The 14679-nt window shown below is 60.0% G+C and overlaps 1 protein-coding gene across 16 annotated transcripts in view; it reads right to left on the reverse strand.

Moving 5' to 3' along the window:
- Positions 1–827: 827 nt before the first annotated feature.
- The window catches only part of SLC37A1 (solute carrier family 37 member 1), a 70575-nt gene continuing 56723 nt past the window's right edge, over positions 828–14679 (reverse strand). For all 16 annotated transcript variants that reach the window (XM_082720591.1, XM_082720597.1, XM_082720587.1 and 13 more), the window contains 7 exons: positions 14208–14293; positions 13227–13275; positions 11980–12053; positions 9435–9513; positions 5159–5256; positions 2120–2184; positions 828–1711 (listed from right to left, as the gene is read on the reverse strand). In XM_082720591.1, the coding sequence (XP_082576717.1) occupies positions 1696–1711; positions 2120–2184; positions 5159–5256; positions 9435–9513; positions 11980–12053; positions 13227–13275; positions 14208–14293 (467 nt within the window). In that variant the 3' untranslated portion in view covers positions 828–1695. The remainder of the gene's footprint in view (positions 1712–2119; positions 2185–5158; positions 5257–9434; positions 9514–11979; positions 12054–13226; positions 13276–14207; positions 14294–14679) is intronic.

Consider the following 14679-nt stretch of genomic DNA (forward strand, 5'->3'; position numbering starts at 1 on the left):
TGCACGTTTGCTTCCGGTTCTGCCCTCTCCGTGTTGTGGACGCTGAAGCTGGAGCCCCGGCGCAGAGGCCGCGGGGCGAGCGCGACGCTGCCGGGGCACAGCGAACGTTGGCCAGGCGGGGCGGGTGCCTGAGCCCAGGACGGGGGGGGGAAGCCAAAAAGGAGCGACCCGGCCTGTGGGCTCGAGGTGAACAGCAAACACAAGACGGAAGGAACCAGAGTGGCAGGGACCCCCGTGAGCGGAGCCGGCCTCCCACAAGGAACAGCACGGTCCATGCTTACGGTAGCCGCACTCCGCTTACTACTGCAACTTTCCAGCGTGTAAGTGACTTGTGCTATTATGCAAGCGAGCCTGTCTGGGGAGGACGATGGCCCCCAGCAGAGTCCTCATCTCTCTGGTCCTTCTCCAGAGAGCCCGGAGCAGAAGCCTCCATGGGGACGGCGGGGAACCGGGCTGGACTCCCGTCGGGGGCAGTCTGTGCCGTGGCCGGGAAGGCGTCCGCTGCCTGTGCCTGGGGAGAGGCTCTGGGAGCCTGCCCCACGCCGTGCAATTCCTGGTGCAGCCGTGTCCTCCCCTGCATCGAGGACAAATCTCAGAATGTCCCTTAAATTGCATGATTTTCAAAATAGCCTGTTTGCCGGGGCCTGGGCTCAGCCACTCCTGAGCAGGGTGGCCCCTGCTTTGCTGGATGCTGTAAACGGCCTCAGCCTCCAGCCGCGGAACTCGGGGCGGTGTCCGACCCCGGAAAACAAGAACACGCAGCACGTGGGGTTCTCTTTTGTTAACAGTGGAAACGGGAGCAGACACAGTCAACATTCTGCTTGAACTGTTTTAAAAAAGACTATTTTATTTCAAAGAGCAAATGAGTATTTTCCTGGCAACAAATCGGAAAACAAGTGGCCAGAGGAGAGTCAGGTGTCTTAATAAATAAAAAATGCCACTTATGTTTCTAAAACTTCTAGAACACATAGCACATCCTCAATAAATAAGCCCACACTGGTGCTACATCACTAGAGACAGTCCCAGGTGTCTGGGTGCCCGTCCGCCCCCCAACCACGTCATCCCCAAGACCTGCGGGGACAGCAGCCGCGGCAGCCTCCGAGCGCGGACCCCAGACATGTCCGGGTGTCCCGGCCGGCACTCCCAGGGCCTCTGGATGGCTTCACGGCTGCTCGCTTCCCGCCGGCTAGAGCTCGGGCCCACAGAGCAGGAGGAGGTGCTGCGACAGTCCTCTGGGTGCTGGGGCGGCTCTGAGTTCCGTCTTGGTGTCGGTTTCCTCCGTCCTCTCAGAGGCTGGGCCCCGCGCTGGCTGCATTCGGGCACCTGCTGCGGGATCGGGTCCCCGCCAGCGTGCGCTCACCCACTCTTACATTCCAGACCGAGACACCTGAGACACCCCGGCTCTCGAGCACCCACACCAGTCCCGAGCAGCTGCCGGGGTGCCCGCCTGTCCCGCCGTGCGTCCCAGACTCCGCCGTGGACACAGCACTTCCCGCACCTCCTAGTCGCCGTCGCGAGTCCCACGGCTCGCCCGAATAGGACCGGGACTTCTCAGGGTGGCTTTTGTGTCTTTTCCAGGGGTGTGTGCAAAAGGCAAGGGTAAACCATTCTTTCCAACACAGGGTCCTTTATTTGAACGTTTCCTGGACAGTGTGTGAAGGACAGGCCCAGCCTACCTCCAGGGGACTCGAGGGGTCAGTGTTCCTTGAACCTGGAAGAGGATAAAAGGGCAGCTGGTGACACAGCCGGCGACGGTCACAGGCCAGACGCTGCATCTGGGCAGGACGTGCAAACCCTGCAGAGCCAGTTTCTTTCCCTCCCGATGGGGTCTTCAAAGCCACGTGGAGGGGGCAGCCCTGGGGGACAGAGGATGGGAGACAGGCGCGCGCAGGACACCCGCAGCCGAGACTATCTCTGTCACAAAGCTGCAGCTCCAAGACAACAAAGAAGGCAATTTCCCTGATGTTTTTCCCAGATTTTGAGGAGAGAGGACCGCCACTGCCACCCCAACACTGGGAAAAATGAGCGTGAACGAGACGTGCAAAGTCGGGGACGTGGGTGGGTTCGCCGGAGCGGCCTCTGACCTGGCGCTGGGAAGTCGGGAGCGGGGGGCACTTACAGAACTTGGTCCCCGGCCGCAGACCCCGGGCAGCTCAGCTCCTTGTGAATGAGGCGGATCAGGAACTGCACCCAAACGGAGAGGAGAGACGGTTACTGCGGCAGGGAGCCTGCGTCCCGAGAGGCGGCCTCCACGCCACCTGCCGGGCTGCCCGTGGGGACTCTGAGGCTCCTTCAGGACAGAAAGGACTCAGAGGCCCACAGATGCCGCGCTCCTGGAGCTAAGGCTGTGAGGACGGAGCTCAGCCTAACATTTCTGGGATCTAGTAATGTTCAAAACGGAAGGAGTCCAATCAAAAGATACCCGAATCAGAAATGGAACAAAGACAAGGTGACCCACGACGGCGGAGACCTGCAGGGGGTGGGTACTGGAGAGCCGTGCAGGGACCCTGAAAGCCCAGTGAACATCTCCTGGGCCCTGGCACCGGGAGGCTGGCCAGGCCGTCTCTGGAACAGCCGCATCTTATCGGGAAGCTTCTGGGGGAGCTCCTGGCTCTGGCGGGACCCTCGCCCGCGGCCTCTGGGGCGGCTGCGGGAATAAACCAGGGACAGCTCTGCGTCACCTGCCACCGTTCCCTCGAGCTCCCTCCCGCTCACAGGGCCGAGTCACTTTCCAGAGCCGGACACCGGCGAACTGGCTTTGCTGTTGCGGCTGTGGGTCTGGTCTTCCCGCGCGCCGGAAGCAGCCCCACAGGAGGGCCCCGTGTGCGGGGCCTGGTTTTGGTGGTCCCCGCCTCTTCCAAGGTGGCCGGTGCCCTCGGACCCAGAGGGACGGCGGGCTGGGAGAGGCCCAGCACAGCTTGAAAACCCACGTGGCTCTGCCGGGCCCGGCTCAGGTCGGAGCTCTAGGGGCAGGGACACTTTTGTCTCTGAGGCTTGCGTTTCCAGCAGGAGCTCGAAGTCCCTCGTACGCCACGAGATCGGGCGGAAGAGAACAGGTGTGTCCCCCGCAGAGAAGCATGGCCGGCTGCTCTCTGTGCCCCTCCAGCCGTGCACGTGCGCTTGGAGTGGGAACGCAAGGAGTACGTCGGGCGCTCAGTACGGGAATATACCCGCAGGCAGAAAATAACCGGAAGGTGGTGACAGGGACATTTCCGCTGGGCAAGCTGGGACCCTGAGCCCCCAGCTCACCAGCATCTCCTGCTCTGCAGGAGCTGGAACTGGACTGCGGCACGCGTCACCGAAGCCCACGTGCGAAGGAGGAGCCTCCGGTTACACGACATGGATGGTGGGAGGGGAGGGGAGGGGAGGGGAGAGGAGGGGAGGGAGACGGAGGGGAGGGGAGGGGAGGGCAGAGGAGGAGGACGACGACCGGTGCATCGTGTGACACGAAACAGTGCGGATGGGGGCAACGGCTCCGAAGGTCAAAGGTCAAAGGTGATGAAATGCCGTGTCTGTGGGGACACCAGCTGCCTGGAGCCCCCGTGACATGCGTCCGCAGGTGTAAGACCACACACGTGACAGCACGGCCATCACGCTCACGCTCCCCAGACAGTCCTACAGGGCGCCCGGATCTGACCCCGCCGGCTGACCTGCTCAGGCTGCCGAGCTTCTCAGTCTCAGACGGGCGGGGTGCAGCAGACACACGACTGATGCGTCCCGAGTTCACGCCCACCCCCCACCGCAGGCCCCTGCTGCGGGGCGGCCTGTCTTCTGACACCGCTGTCTCACCGGGTCCAGCTTCTTTCCAGTTATCTTCTGCCTGCGGGTATGTTCACGTTCTCGTCTCTGTCCTTCTGGAGCCGAGACACGTCGGTCTGCACGCTCTGTGGCTGCCCGGCTGGCACCGGGGCCCCTCCCGCGGGGGGCTCAGAGCAGACCACCCGTGTGCGCTCCATTCTGTGCGTGGTCTCCCTCCGACCGAACCTCCGCCTCGCTGTCCAAGCTGCCCCCGGACTTGGCGCTGTCTGCTCACCGAGCTCGCCCTGCTCTGTGCCCAGGGCTGTTCCTCCCTGGACAGCTCTCGTGGCGTCTCGCCTGCTTACTGTACGTCCGTCTGGTCCTCGTCTTCTTGGACCCACGTGCCCGTGTTGCCGGTGAGCCGCCCGCTGGAGCCCAGCCCGACACCTCCTGTCCTCTCCCCTGGGGCACAAGCAGTGGTCCCCCCGTTTCTGAGTGGGCGACTCGGCCGTGGCTCCAGCCGGGGCCTCAGTACTTGTCTATGCTGTCTCGATGCCATGGGCCCTGTGGACACCCTGCCTCTCCTCGGGCTGCTGGGTGGCTGGAAGGGACGGATGTGCTCCCAGCACTGGCGAAGGAGTTTCCAGTCCTCGAACAGCCCTCCCTGGTGGAGTCTTACCGCCACCGAGCTGAAATGATCTGGGGACGCTGACGTGGCCACACCCTCAGACACCAACATGGAACAAACACTCTGAGAAGCTGCGTCTTCAAACCCAACAGGCCCCGAGTTGAACGGTGGCACTGGATTCTGTCTGAAACCGGGAGCCCTGGAGTTAAAATCCGAGCCTTGGTGTGATCCACGGAGCTGAGATTTCCAAATCCCCAACTTGCTTCCGGGTGGGGACTCTGCCCACCAGCCACCGCAGGAGGAGGGGGGGCGCTGCACACTGGTGACTCGGGCCAGGTCCTGTCTGCCCCCGCAGCAGCCCGAGTCTCGGAGCCTCTCCCCGCAGCCTCCGCTCTTCTTTCCCACCCTCTGGGTGTTGGGAGTCGGGCACCTTCCACACGGGGCTGCTGGACGCGGGGGCACTGGGGCGAGGGGCATCGCGGTGTGGGAGGTGGGTCATGGCCTGCCACCTCCTCTGGTCCCCTCGACAGTCCTGTCTCGGGTGCCATTTGATGCCCGTCTAGCCACCGGAGAAGCTACACGACAGCCGGCAGACAACATGGCTGGGGCCCAGGGCCAGGGTGCCCCTGCTCTCTGCCTCCTACCGTCCCGCCCGAAGCTGCACAGCAGGACGTGTGCTCCGACCACGCAGAGGCAGGCCTCACATCATGAGCGCAGGCCAAGTGTCCCCGAGGCCCACAGCTCCCCTGGAGAAGCGTCCCCAGAGTGCGGTCAACAACCAGAGAGACTCACCAGTAAGGCGCAGGCGTCGGCAAACATCAGCATGTAGAATACGTTGTTCCACCCAGACGGGGACAGGAGCCCGGCCAGCAGAGGGCCCAGGGCTGCTCCTGGGAGGGGCAAACAGACACACGTGAGCCATGTGAGGAAGACTCCGGAAGGCGTACCCAGGCCCCATGTGTGCACAGCGCGGTGCTCAACACCTCCCGCTCTGTGAATGAGAAACGCGGTAGAAGCAGCTCCTTCTCCGTCTCAGGCTGGGCGGGTGGAAAGCCCTCCAGGGCCCCGCACGGTGGGGCGTGGCTGGCTCCACAGTCTCTGGCAACAAATCTGAAAATTTGTATTGACCCTAAAATGTTCATTCTCTTGGTCCAACAATCCCAAAGGAGAACTACGGAAGAGCCCCGCATCGGGTGCACGACGTCTGACCGACGCGCACATACGCAGTGCGTCACTGCAACCGGGCAGGAGCAAGGTGCGGCCGCCGCGCCCGTGCGGACGTCCTCACTCCGACAGCAGGGAGCGGGGCGCACCGCCCGGGGCTCTCCCTCTTCAGGGAAGGCCGCACACCGAATACACAGCCCCGTTGGCGGAGGGCGTGTCTGTCGTCTGCCCCCAGCGGTCCGGGCAAACCCGCGTGTGTATGTTCTCCCGCGTGCGCGTGTTACAAATGCACGCGTGGGAAAGGCGATGAGGCAGGCGCAGGACATGGGAATTCTCCGCATCACTTCTGCAACTTCTACGTAAGTCTAACATCATGTCAAAATGATTTTTGAGAGACTCTAAAAATGAAAGAAAGCAAATATTCCTCAAAATGCCTGAAGATACCCAAGAACGCAGCAGCAGTTCAGGCATTTCCCGTCCGAAAAGCGACGGGAGTAGATTACGACCCGCGCACAGGCTGCGTCACCGTTTCGGCCCGGTAAGAAGCACAAAGTTAGCGTGACACCTGACCCCGAGAGGCAGGAGTACGGGGTCCTTCCCACTTCGCGTGCACTAATGTTGTTCCACGTGTTTACAGACAGCCCTTACTACTTTCTTACCTGAGAAGATCGCGTGTGTGTTAAGTCTCAGAGAAGCTTCCGGTAAACACGGTGGATCGCTCCCCTGTGCTCATTTCTACACGTCCCAACACCGACATATGCCACAAATGAATTTAACAAATTACGAGCCACAGAGAGAGGGCGGATGGGAGACGGCACCGGCCCTGGAGGACAGACTTTCAAGGGCACGACAAGGACACGGGCTCCGGTCTCCTTGCCGGAGGACTCCTTGCTCGTAGCCAGGCCTGTGCACACACGCGAGGCAGGGGAGGGTGGGAGCGAGGGAAGGGGCTGTGGGTGCGACTCTTTCATGAGGAAAGACTGGCCACGCCCCTCCACTCTCCTGACCCAGGCTTTCTCCTCATCAGCGTCACTCCAGGGGAACAGCCCCTCCGACTGTGAGCAGAGGCCCTGGGCTCGGGGATTGGGGGTGGGGGGCAGCGACTGAGTCAGGGAGCGCAGGGAAGGCCGGCGCCTCCACCAAGCAGCCCCGACCCCCAACGACGGCAGTGCCGTCCGGAGGCCCACACCCCAGCCGGCCCCGGGCTCTCCTCCTCCCGACTCCGGTCTGATCCCGCGGCCGTGAAGACCAGCGGCTGATACATCCCACGCACAAAGGGCTTCTAGGAAGTGCTTGGTGGCTCGGTCTTAGACACGAACCTGTGGAGGGCCGGCCCGATTCGTCTGGGTCTGAGGAAAGCCCCAGAGCAGCAGGGAGGAGGGCTACTGGGAGGAAGCGAGCAAACTGCGGAGGCGGAAAGGTCCAGAAACCGTAACAGCCTCAGAAAATGGATAGAAAATTAAGTCGGATCACACGATAGTCTCACGTTTATACCTGAAAACCAGTATCAGCAATCACACGATTCGGTCTAACGCATGCTGCGTCCAAGAACGGACGCTAGGCTCTCCCTCCCCCACAGCACCCACGCTCTCCCTTCCAACGCCGCACAGTGGCTCCCACAGAGAAGGGTGGTGCCCAGGGCCGTCCTGCCTTCAACGGCACAGTGATCAGAGAACACACCGTCAACGTTCACAAGCACGTCCACGGAGTGGGTTCTGAGATGCGTGCCCCTTGGCACACAGAAAGATCTGGAAATTTGCCGGGAAGGAGACGGGAACTCCAGAGGTGTGCACTGACACCAGCTCAACCACGCTGTCTGGTCAAAGGGATAAGGAACGTTCCACACTGTGTCCGTGCGCGGCTGTCCAGGAAGTGTAACAAGATGAATCTCGAGAAAGCTATGTCAGTTATCTATCAAAATCTCCAAAATCTCCAAAATGTGTGGACTGAGAACTAATCACTGGTTGTCAAATAAAGGTATAAAACTGGAAAAAAAGCCCCACAGAAAATGGAATGCACGAAAAGGGCAGAAAAACGCTGATGGATGTTAACATTACGGCAACCAAAGACGAGGTTGGAAAGTCAAGTCGAGAACAGCTCTGAAAGCAGAGAAAAGAGAAGAAGACGGGAGAGAAGGAAAAAAGAAAAAAAAGGAAGGATTAACCCAGGAAGGTTAACCTCTGATGAATCAGTTTTCCAAGAATTAAAAACAGACAGCAGTGGGGAAACGCGTGCCCCGAAACAGCAGAGGAGGGGCCGCCAACGCTGGAGGCAGGAAGGACTTGAGGCTCCGCGTCGTGCGACAGCAGTGGGCGTCCAGGCGGGACGGCGGCTGTCTCCATCCAGCTACACACAGGGCGGTGGGCGCCACCAAGAGAAAATCCGAGAGTGTCCGACTCTTGGTTAGGGCTCAGGTCATGATCTCATGGGTCCTGGGTTCGAGCCCCACACTGGGCTCAGTTCAGCTCAGCGGGGAGTCTGCTTGCTTCTCCCTCTGCCCCCCACCATGCTCTCTCTCTCTCTAATAAGTAAATAAGTGAATCTTAAAAAAGACAAAAGCGAACCTCTTTAAAAAAAAAAAGAACCCTAACAAGGCTGGTAACACCGGACTCTTGTACGCCTGGGGACCTGTGAGTGTTCCTGCCGTTTGTACTGGGTTCAGATTCTGTCCGTCTTGAACGGGAGGGATAAACAGGGACCAGCGGCCCGCAGCCCCCTTTGCCAGCGGCTGACTTCAGCGAAAACCTGAGCACGCTCTGTCACACGGAGGGAAAGTACCCGCAGCCAGTGCCGGGCCCGTCCTCCCTCTGCAGCCAGAGACCCGCGGGCACACGCCTCCACGCCCACGGCCCCCAGGCCCGCGCACCCTTCGGATCTGTTCATGTTTGTAAAGGCCGGACACGGGGACCCTGTCCTCTCCCACCCACCCGCGGTCCTCCGCATGCCGCGCACTCCTACCGTCCGTGTGCGTGCCATGGTTAGGTCCTAGCAAACATCAGGTTTTCACAGTAACAACTGTTAGGAGCTCCTTTTTTCATTATCTAAACTTGTCGATAATAATTATCTGAACTCTGCGGCAACGGCATTCATCAAATTTCCCTCGGCTGGTTTTTATCATAAATTATTAACGTGAATTGGCAACTCTGCTGAAACACTAACTGAACTTTAAGTGACTCTGAGACCTGTATTTTTCCATTCATAAAAATGATTAGTAAATTATCGAGTGCATGTGAGCACATTTATGACCTGAGAGATATTTCCCGTTTTGCCAAGTTAGATTTTATACACGTATTGTGTATTGGGATTAAATTTTGAAATAAGTTCCCTCTGTCTAATCAGCTAAGAAAGGGGACCTCCTGTAAGTCTTTGCTGACGTCTTCATTCCCTGTGTCTGCAGAGAACCATCGTGTCTCACCGCTCTTTCTTCTGGACTCTGCCATTTATAAGACTCTGATGCCCAAATCCCATATCAACCTTTGCGTTTTTACATTATGGTGTTCCACTCATTTGTAGACAAAAAAAGATACTTTTACTAGCACGATGATACCATCAAACTAAAAATAATCTCTGATTCTTGAGAAATAATCTTTTTTTGAATTTTATTTGTTTTTAAAGTAAAGTTTATGCCCACTGTTGGACTTGAACTCACAACCCTGAGATCAAACGTGGCATGTTCTACCGATGGAGCCAGCCAGGTGCCCCAATAATCGTCTTTCTTTTAGAATAAGCATTGTAACAATAGTGTAAACAATGTTTTATGCAGTTAAAAAAAAAAGGCCAGCCCACCCTAATATTACCGAAACATCTGGAATCCCTGGCATCTGGTTAATCGGGATGTGACAGGGTGGACAGTGTGGTTCCCCATGACCATGATGAACTCTTAGAGCTAAAAACACCCACGCACCTACAGAGCCGGTCCCGTCGATGATGGCGGTCACAGTGGCGAGGGCGTGCGAGTTTCCCTTGAGACTTTTGTGCGTGCCCTAGGAGAGAGGGGACAGCAGACGTGAGGCACATCCAGCAGCCTCAGCGAGAAACGAGCCCGCACCTTCTTACAGCAATTTGCCTTAACAACTTGGCAAAGCAGTTCAAAACATGGGGTGTTTTTCCATCAGAAATTTAAACTCTACTCTATTCCAACTTACTTTGGAAAGGTACATGAAGTTTAAGGGTTTTCAACAGTAAAACCTCATCAGACATCTCTGTCCAAACATATTCTGGTTGAAAGAACTCTCAGAATTTTTTTAAGCAAATATTTACTCAGCACCGCCCACCAGCCAGTGGGGAAGACAGACCCATGGACGCCACTCGTCCCTGCCCTGAGCTACGCCAGCGTTAACGCCCACTTCCCCGTTCCTGCGAGGGGCTTTCTGGGACATGTGCCGGACGGCTCTGTACCACCTAAACGCCCACCCAGTTCTCAGCAAATGCCCAGGAGGGTGGGGAGGCAGGCAGGACCCAAGAAGCCAATGTGGGGAGTCACCAAATCCTAAATGACAGACCCACAGGAGCTCTGGTTTTCAGAAAGCAAGACAAAGAGACGGGAGAAAGAAGCACACACTGAGGACGATAAAGAAAGAAAAATTAATTGGGAGAAATGGTGCCCAGATGCCTAAACTACACACACAAACCCGAGACAGTAACTACAGGTGCTTGTGTGTGTGTCCACGGAAGTATACAAAATAAAGCACATCCATGAAGCGATAGCCAGCTGTAATCCACATTTTCTGGAGTTGGGAGTCCCTCTTCTGTCCTCTGATCCCGTGGGGCAGACGACTGTTAGTGGTCTGGTGTGGACCCTTCCAGAATGTTCTGTGCCCCATGCAGGCAAGAGCATGGGTACACCCTCAGCACAAAGGGGGGCCTGCTGCTGGACTCCCCTGTGCCCCTCCTCTGCTTCTCTCTGCTGACCCGGCACAGCAGGGCCTCAGCTCGTCTCGGGTGGGGAGGACGGGGCAGGAGCCGCTGAGCAGGGCACAGTGTCGGGCAGACGCCTGGCCCTGGAGGAGGGGTGGGGGCAGGTGTGGGGTTCGCAGCCGCCTGGGTTGCCAAGTAGGAGAATGAGCGAGTGGCCGGGAAGTTTGGGGTCTGATTCTAGAAGGACTTGAGAGAGGTGTGTCCCTGGGGCGGGGGTTGGCGAAGTTCCGGGGCCTCGGAGGCCTGATGGGGGGGGGTGCCAGGCCAGATGCCCGAGGAGGCGGGCCGTCCTGCCCGCCTGACGACAAACCAGCTCTGGGGACCTGCTTATGAATTCAAATGAGCTTTTACTTTTACAGCAGTCTCAGGTGCGCGGACCTGTGGCCCAGATCGCACACGGGGAGTACGTGTCCTGTACCCACTTTCCCGCGCCCCAGCTGCTGCAGCAAAGGTCCCGACACCTATGTGCCAGGATCCCCTAACAGGCGGGCTTTTAGCTAATGGTTACTTTACGTCCTTCTGTCCGGGACACCACACGACGTTCCGCCAGCACGCCTTCTGACGGCGTCTGACGCTTGCCCTCTCTCGGATGCCGTCGCCAGCGGGGTGCCGCTCTGCAGGGATGCTGGGTGGTGGGTCTGGGGACGGAGGCCACAGAGGGGAGGTGCCACCTTCACGGCACATGCCCAGGGCGCAGGCTGTCACACCCTGTCACTGCCAGCACTGACCTTGGTTCCCTGGCAGGGGGCAGGGTCTGCCAGGTCTCCCCATAGCTACATGGTTCCCTGCGCTGGGAGAAGTCACTGTGTGCAGCCCACACCTAAGGACAGCGAGGCGTGCCCCCCTCCCTGAGGACAGGGCACCCAGTAAAGTCTTCTCTACGGGACATTTGTTTCTTTTCTCCCGTTTATTTAGGGAAACGACTTCTTAAAGGACATTTTGTGTCTTGGTGCGGTGTTCCCTAAAGGGAGGCATCTGACGACTGCCTGAAACGTCCCTCCTGTCAGGTGGATGACGGTGGCCCCGCCTCCACGGGGTCCCAGAGCATGGGGGCCGGGCTCTCCTGATCCCTAGTCCTAGGTCACCTTGTCAGCACCCTCTTCCTCTGGGAGGAGGGGGCACGGTAGTTCCTCTGGATCCCAGGGCAGACCAGCAGAGGGCCGGCCAGGCACAGCGGTGGCCCGGTGAAGGGGGAGCTGACCCCACTGGGTCTCTGATCTGGGGCCCCGCGGCCGGGCTCCAGGGCGCAGGGTCACCAGCCCCCGGGTTAAGCAAGGGCAGCACAGAGGAGGGGGCCAGCGAGCTGGATTCTGACCTCGGGCCTCACACGAGCCCCTCAGCTCTGCTGGGACGGACCGGGGGCAGCATCTCCCTGCATTTGCTTCGGAAGAGACTTAGGAGCACGGACTCCTTCCCAGAGGAAAGCTGCTTCTATCAAGACACGGTTTTACTGAGAGTGACCGTCTCTGTCAAGGACGACAGCAGGGACGGGCTCCTGCCTCCGCTCTGTGCTCAGCTGTGGGGCCACTCACCAGGTCGGCGGAGACGGCGGTCGTGATCAGGGCGTACGGCCCGCTGACCAGGGCCCCGCTCAGGAGCAGCATGGCTGTGGGAAACCAGAAACCAGAGGAGGCATTTAGGAGCAGAGCAGTGCCCTCTGGGAGAGCCTCCCCAGCCTCAGCTGCCCTGAGGTGAGCAGCCCAGGGTCGGGTGCAGGGCTGGCCTGAGCGGAAGGCAGGCGGAAGGGAAGGCGGCCCACGCATCTGGGGAGTGGACACGCTGCGCCAAGCGTGGTGGGCATCTGCCTTCAAACCTGCCCACGGAGGTCTGTAAGTCCTCTCATGCTCCCCCAAAGGCTCTTGGCTGTGTCCGGAGGACCTGGTACTCCTGCGTCCTCGACCTTCAGCGGGGACAGCTGGGGACCCCCCAGGAGTAAGCAGAACCCTGGTGTCCAAAGCATGACCGTGCCCTGGGCATGCCAGGGCTCCCTATCATTGGTGCCAGCACTGTGCCAACTCCAGCCACGGCCTTCTCTTCAGAGAAAAGGGCCCTCTCTCTCTCTAAGCGCCCACAGTCACTGGTGGCAGTCCTGAGGGAACCCGGAGACCCAGTGCAGCTGAGTTCCTGAGGGCAGGATAACATGATCGTTTCTGAACACATGCGTTCTATGCCACCCCCCAGGCTCATTTTCTCAAGCGTCTGGTTCACACTGTAGGCAGAAGCCGCTGGACCAGTGGGTCATGGGGAACCCCATGGTCCCACGCGTCAGCGACCTGCCTTCTGGAGACTTCTAACGGGATCACGCACAGGCTGCTTCCTTTCTAGTCCCCGCTGCCGGCTTGCTACTACAGAAGAAATACTTAGCAGCTGTCAGAGGCGTCACCGGAGGGAAGCTAAGAAGAGCCCCTCCGCGGCCGGCACTGCTCCCAGAACGGCCGCTGACGGAAGCCAGCTGGGAGGCTGGGCCCTGCCTGGCTCCGGCCCGCTCCCGCCCGCATGGGGGAGGCTCGGGCTGCCGCGGCCCTGCCTGCCGCCTTCTGGGGGGCTCCCGGCGGCCCCGGAGCAGCGGCCTCTGCTCTCCCTCGGCAGCGCTCTGACCTGCAGACGGACAGGCCTCCCCCTGGGAGCAGGTGTCCCACCCGGAGAGGGACATGGGCCTGCTGTGGCCACACCAGCACTCCAGCCGGCCCAGCCAAGTGCCTCCGTGCTGTCCGCTTTGTCTCCGCGAGCTGCATGGACGGAACCCTACTGCACAAGGAGAAGAGCCGCACGGACTCACCGACAGTGGCTTCCAGGCCCATTCTGCTGATGGTGGAGAACGTGTAGAGCTGGCAAGGGCAGGAACACAGGAGAACTGCGGGTTACCAGAGGCGGCCGAACGCCCTGGAGCCCGTCTGTCTAAAAAGCCAGGCAGGGACTCTCGGGCAGCCCGCGGGAGTCCCCAGGATCGGCCCCTGCGTGGGTTCCGACGGCGCCTCCCGCTCTCAGCAACCTGGGCAGCTCTCCCTGGGCTCCATGTGACCGTCCCCTCCTCACACTGTCCCCTGCCCCCCGAAAAGCTGCAGCGCTGAAGGGGTCCTGTGGCGGGGGCCACACGTATTTCCCCAGTAAAGGCCATCGGAGGATCTGTGAGGGTCAGGGTCCCAGGCCCCAAGCTGGGCCTTGTCCTGGGGACGCGGCCTGGCAGAGTGGCAGACGCGCAGACGCTTACAGAGCAAGTTGATGGGTGACAGGATTATTCCTGAAATTAACACGACTGGAAAACGGTACTGATTTAGAAGCCCTCGCACTGCCTCTGGGACGGGGTGCTACCGCACCCTCATTTTTCAGACGAGGCAACAGGCCCTGAGAGGGAAGGTCACCTGCCCAGGGTCGTGTGCTACCCAATGCATGAAAAGCAGAATCCAGCATGACCGTGGGGCAGGGGTAGGGAGGTGGGGCATCGCAGAGGCTGAGCAGGAGCCTGTGGGGGGGAGGAGAGGGGCGGGGAGGAACGCCCCCCAGGGAGCCAGGGATGAATGAAGAGCTGGGCCGGCCACTTGCAGGGGACACGGGAGGCACCCGGGGGAGGGAGCTCGGCAGGCCCATGGGGCGTGCTAAGAGGTTCGGAGGCTAGAGTCTGTATCCAGAAACCACGAGCCACGAATGGGGCTGAGTCTGGGCAGGACGTGACAGTGTTTGCTGGGTGGGGAGGGTGGCTGCTTCTGGAGACTTGGGGCCCAGGCAGGTCAGGGGTGCGGTGGGGGGGGCCCAGGCTCACCGTTGGGGCCGCCAGCAGCAGCATCAGGCCACAGGTGGACGCCCTTTTCTCTAGTCGGTCTGAGATCACACCCGCCAAGATCCCACCTGCAACACAGAGAGGTGAGGCCCGGAGCGGCCCGGGTCCCCAGGGCAAGAGCCCCTCGAGAGGACGCAGAGGGTACAAGACAGAAGCAATAAGGGAATCATATCCTCCTCCATGTCCCTGGCCACGTCCCTGGCCACGTCCCCGGCCACGTTCACCGTTAGCAGGGGGCCGTCCCCGTGAACAGGCCCCCTGCGGTTGTGGGCAGACGGGGGCGACCCGGGGCATCTTCCAGGGAGACAGAAGGCAAGTCTGGGGTCTGGGTCCAGGCTGGCCGCGAAGCCCCTTCACCGTGATGGCACTAATACTCCTGCGGCCGCCTACCTCGAGGAGGGCCCCTGCTCCCCAGGGAGCACCACTCCGGGCTCTGAGTCAGATGCGGGACAGG

The sequence above is a fragment of the Mustela nivalis genome (genome assembly GCF_964662115.1).
Source record: "Mustela nivalis genome assembly, chromosome: 1".
Taxonomy (NCBI): domain Eukaryota; kingdom Metazoa; phylum Chordata; class Mammalia; order Carnivora; family Mustelidae; genus Mustela; species Mustela nivalis.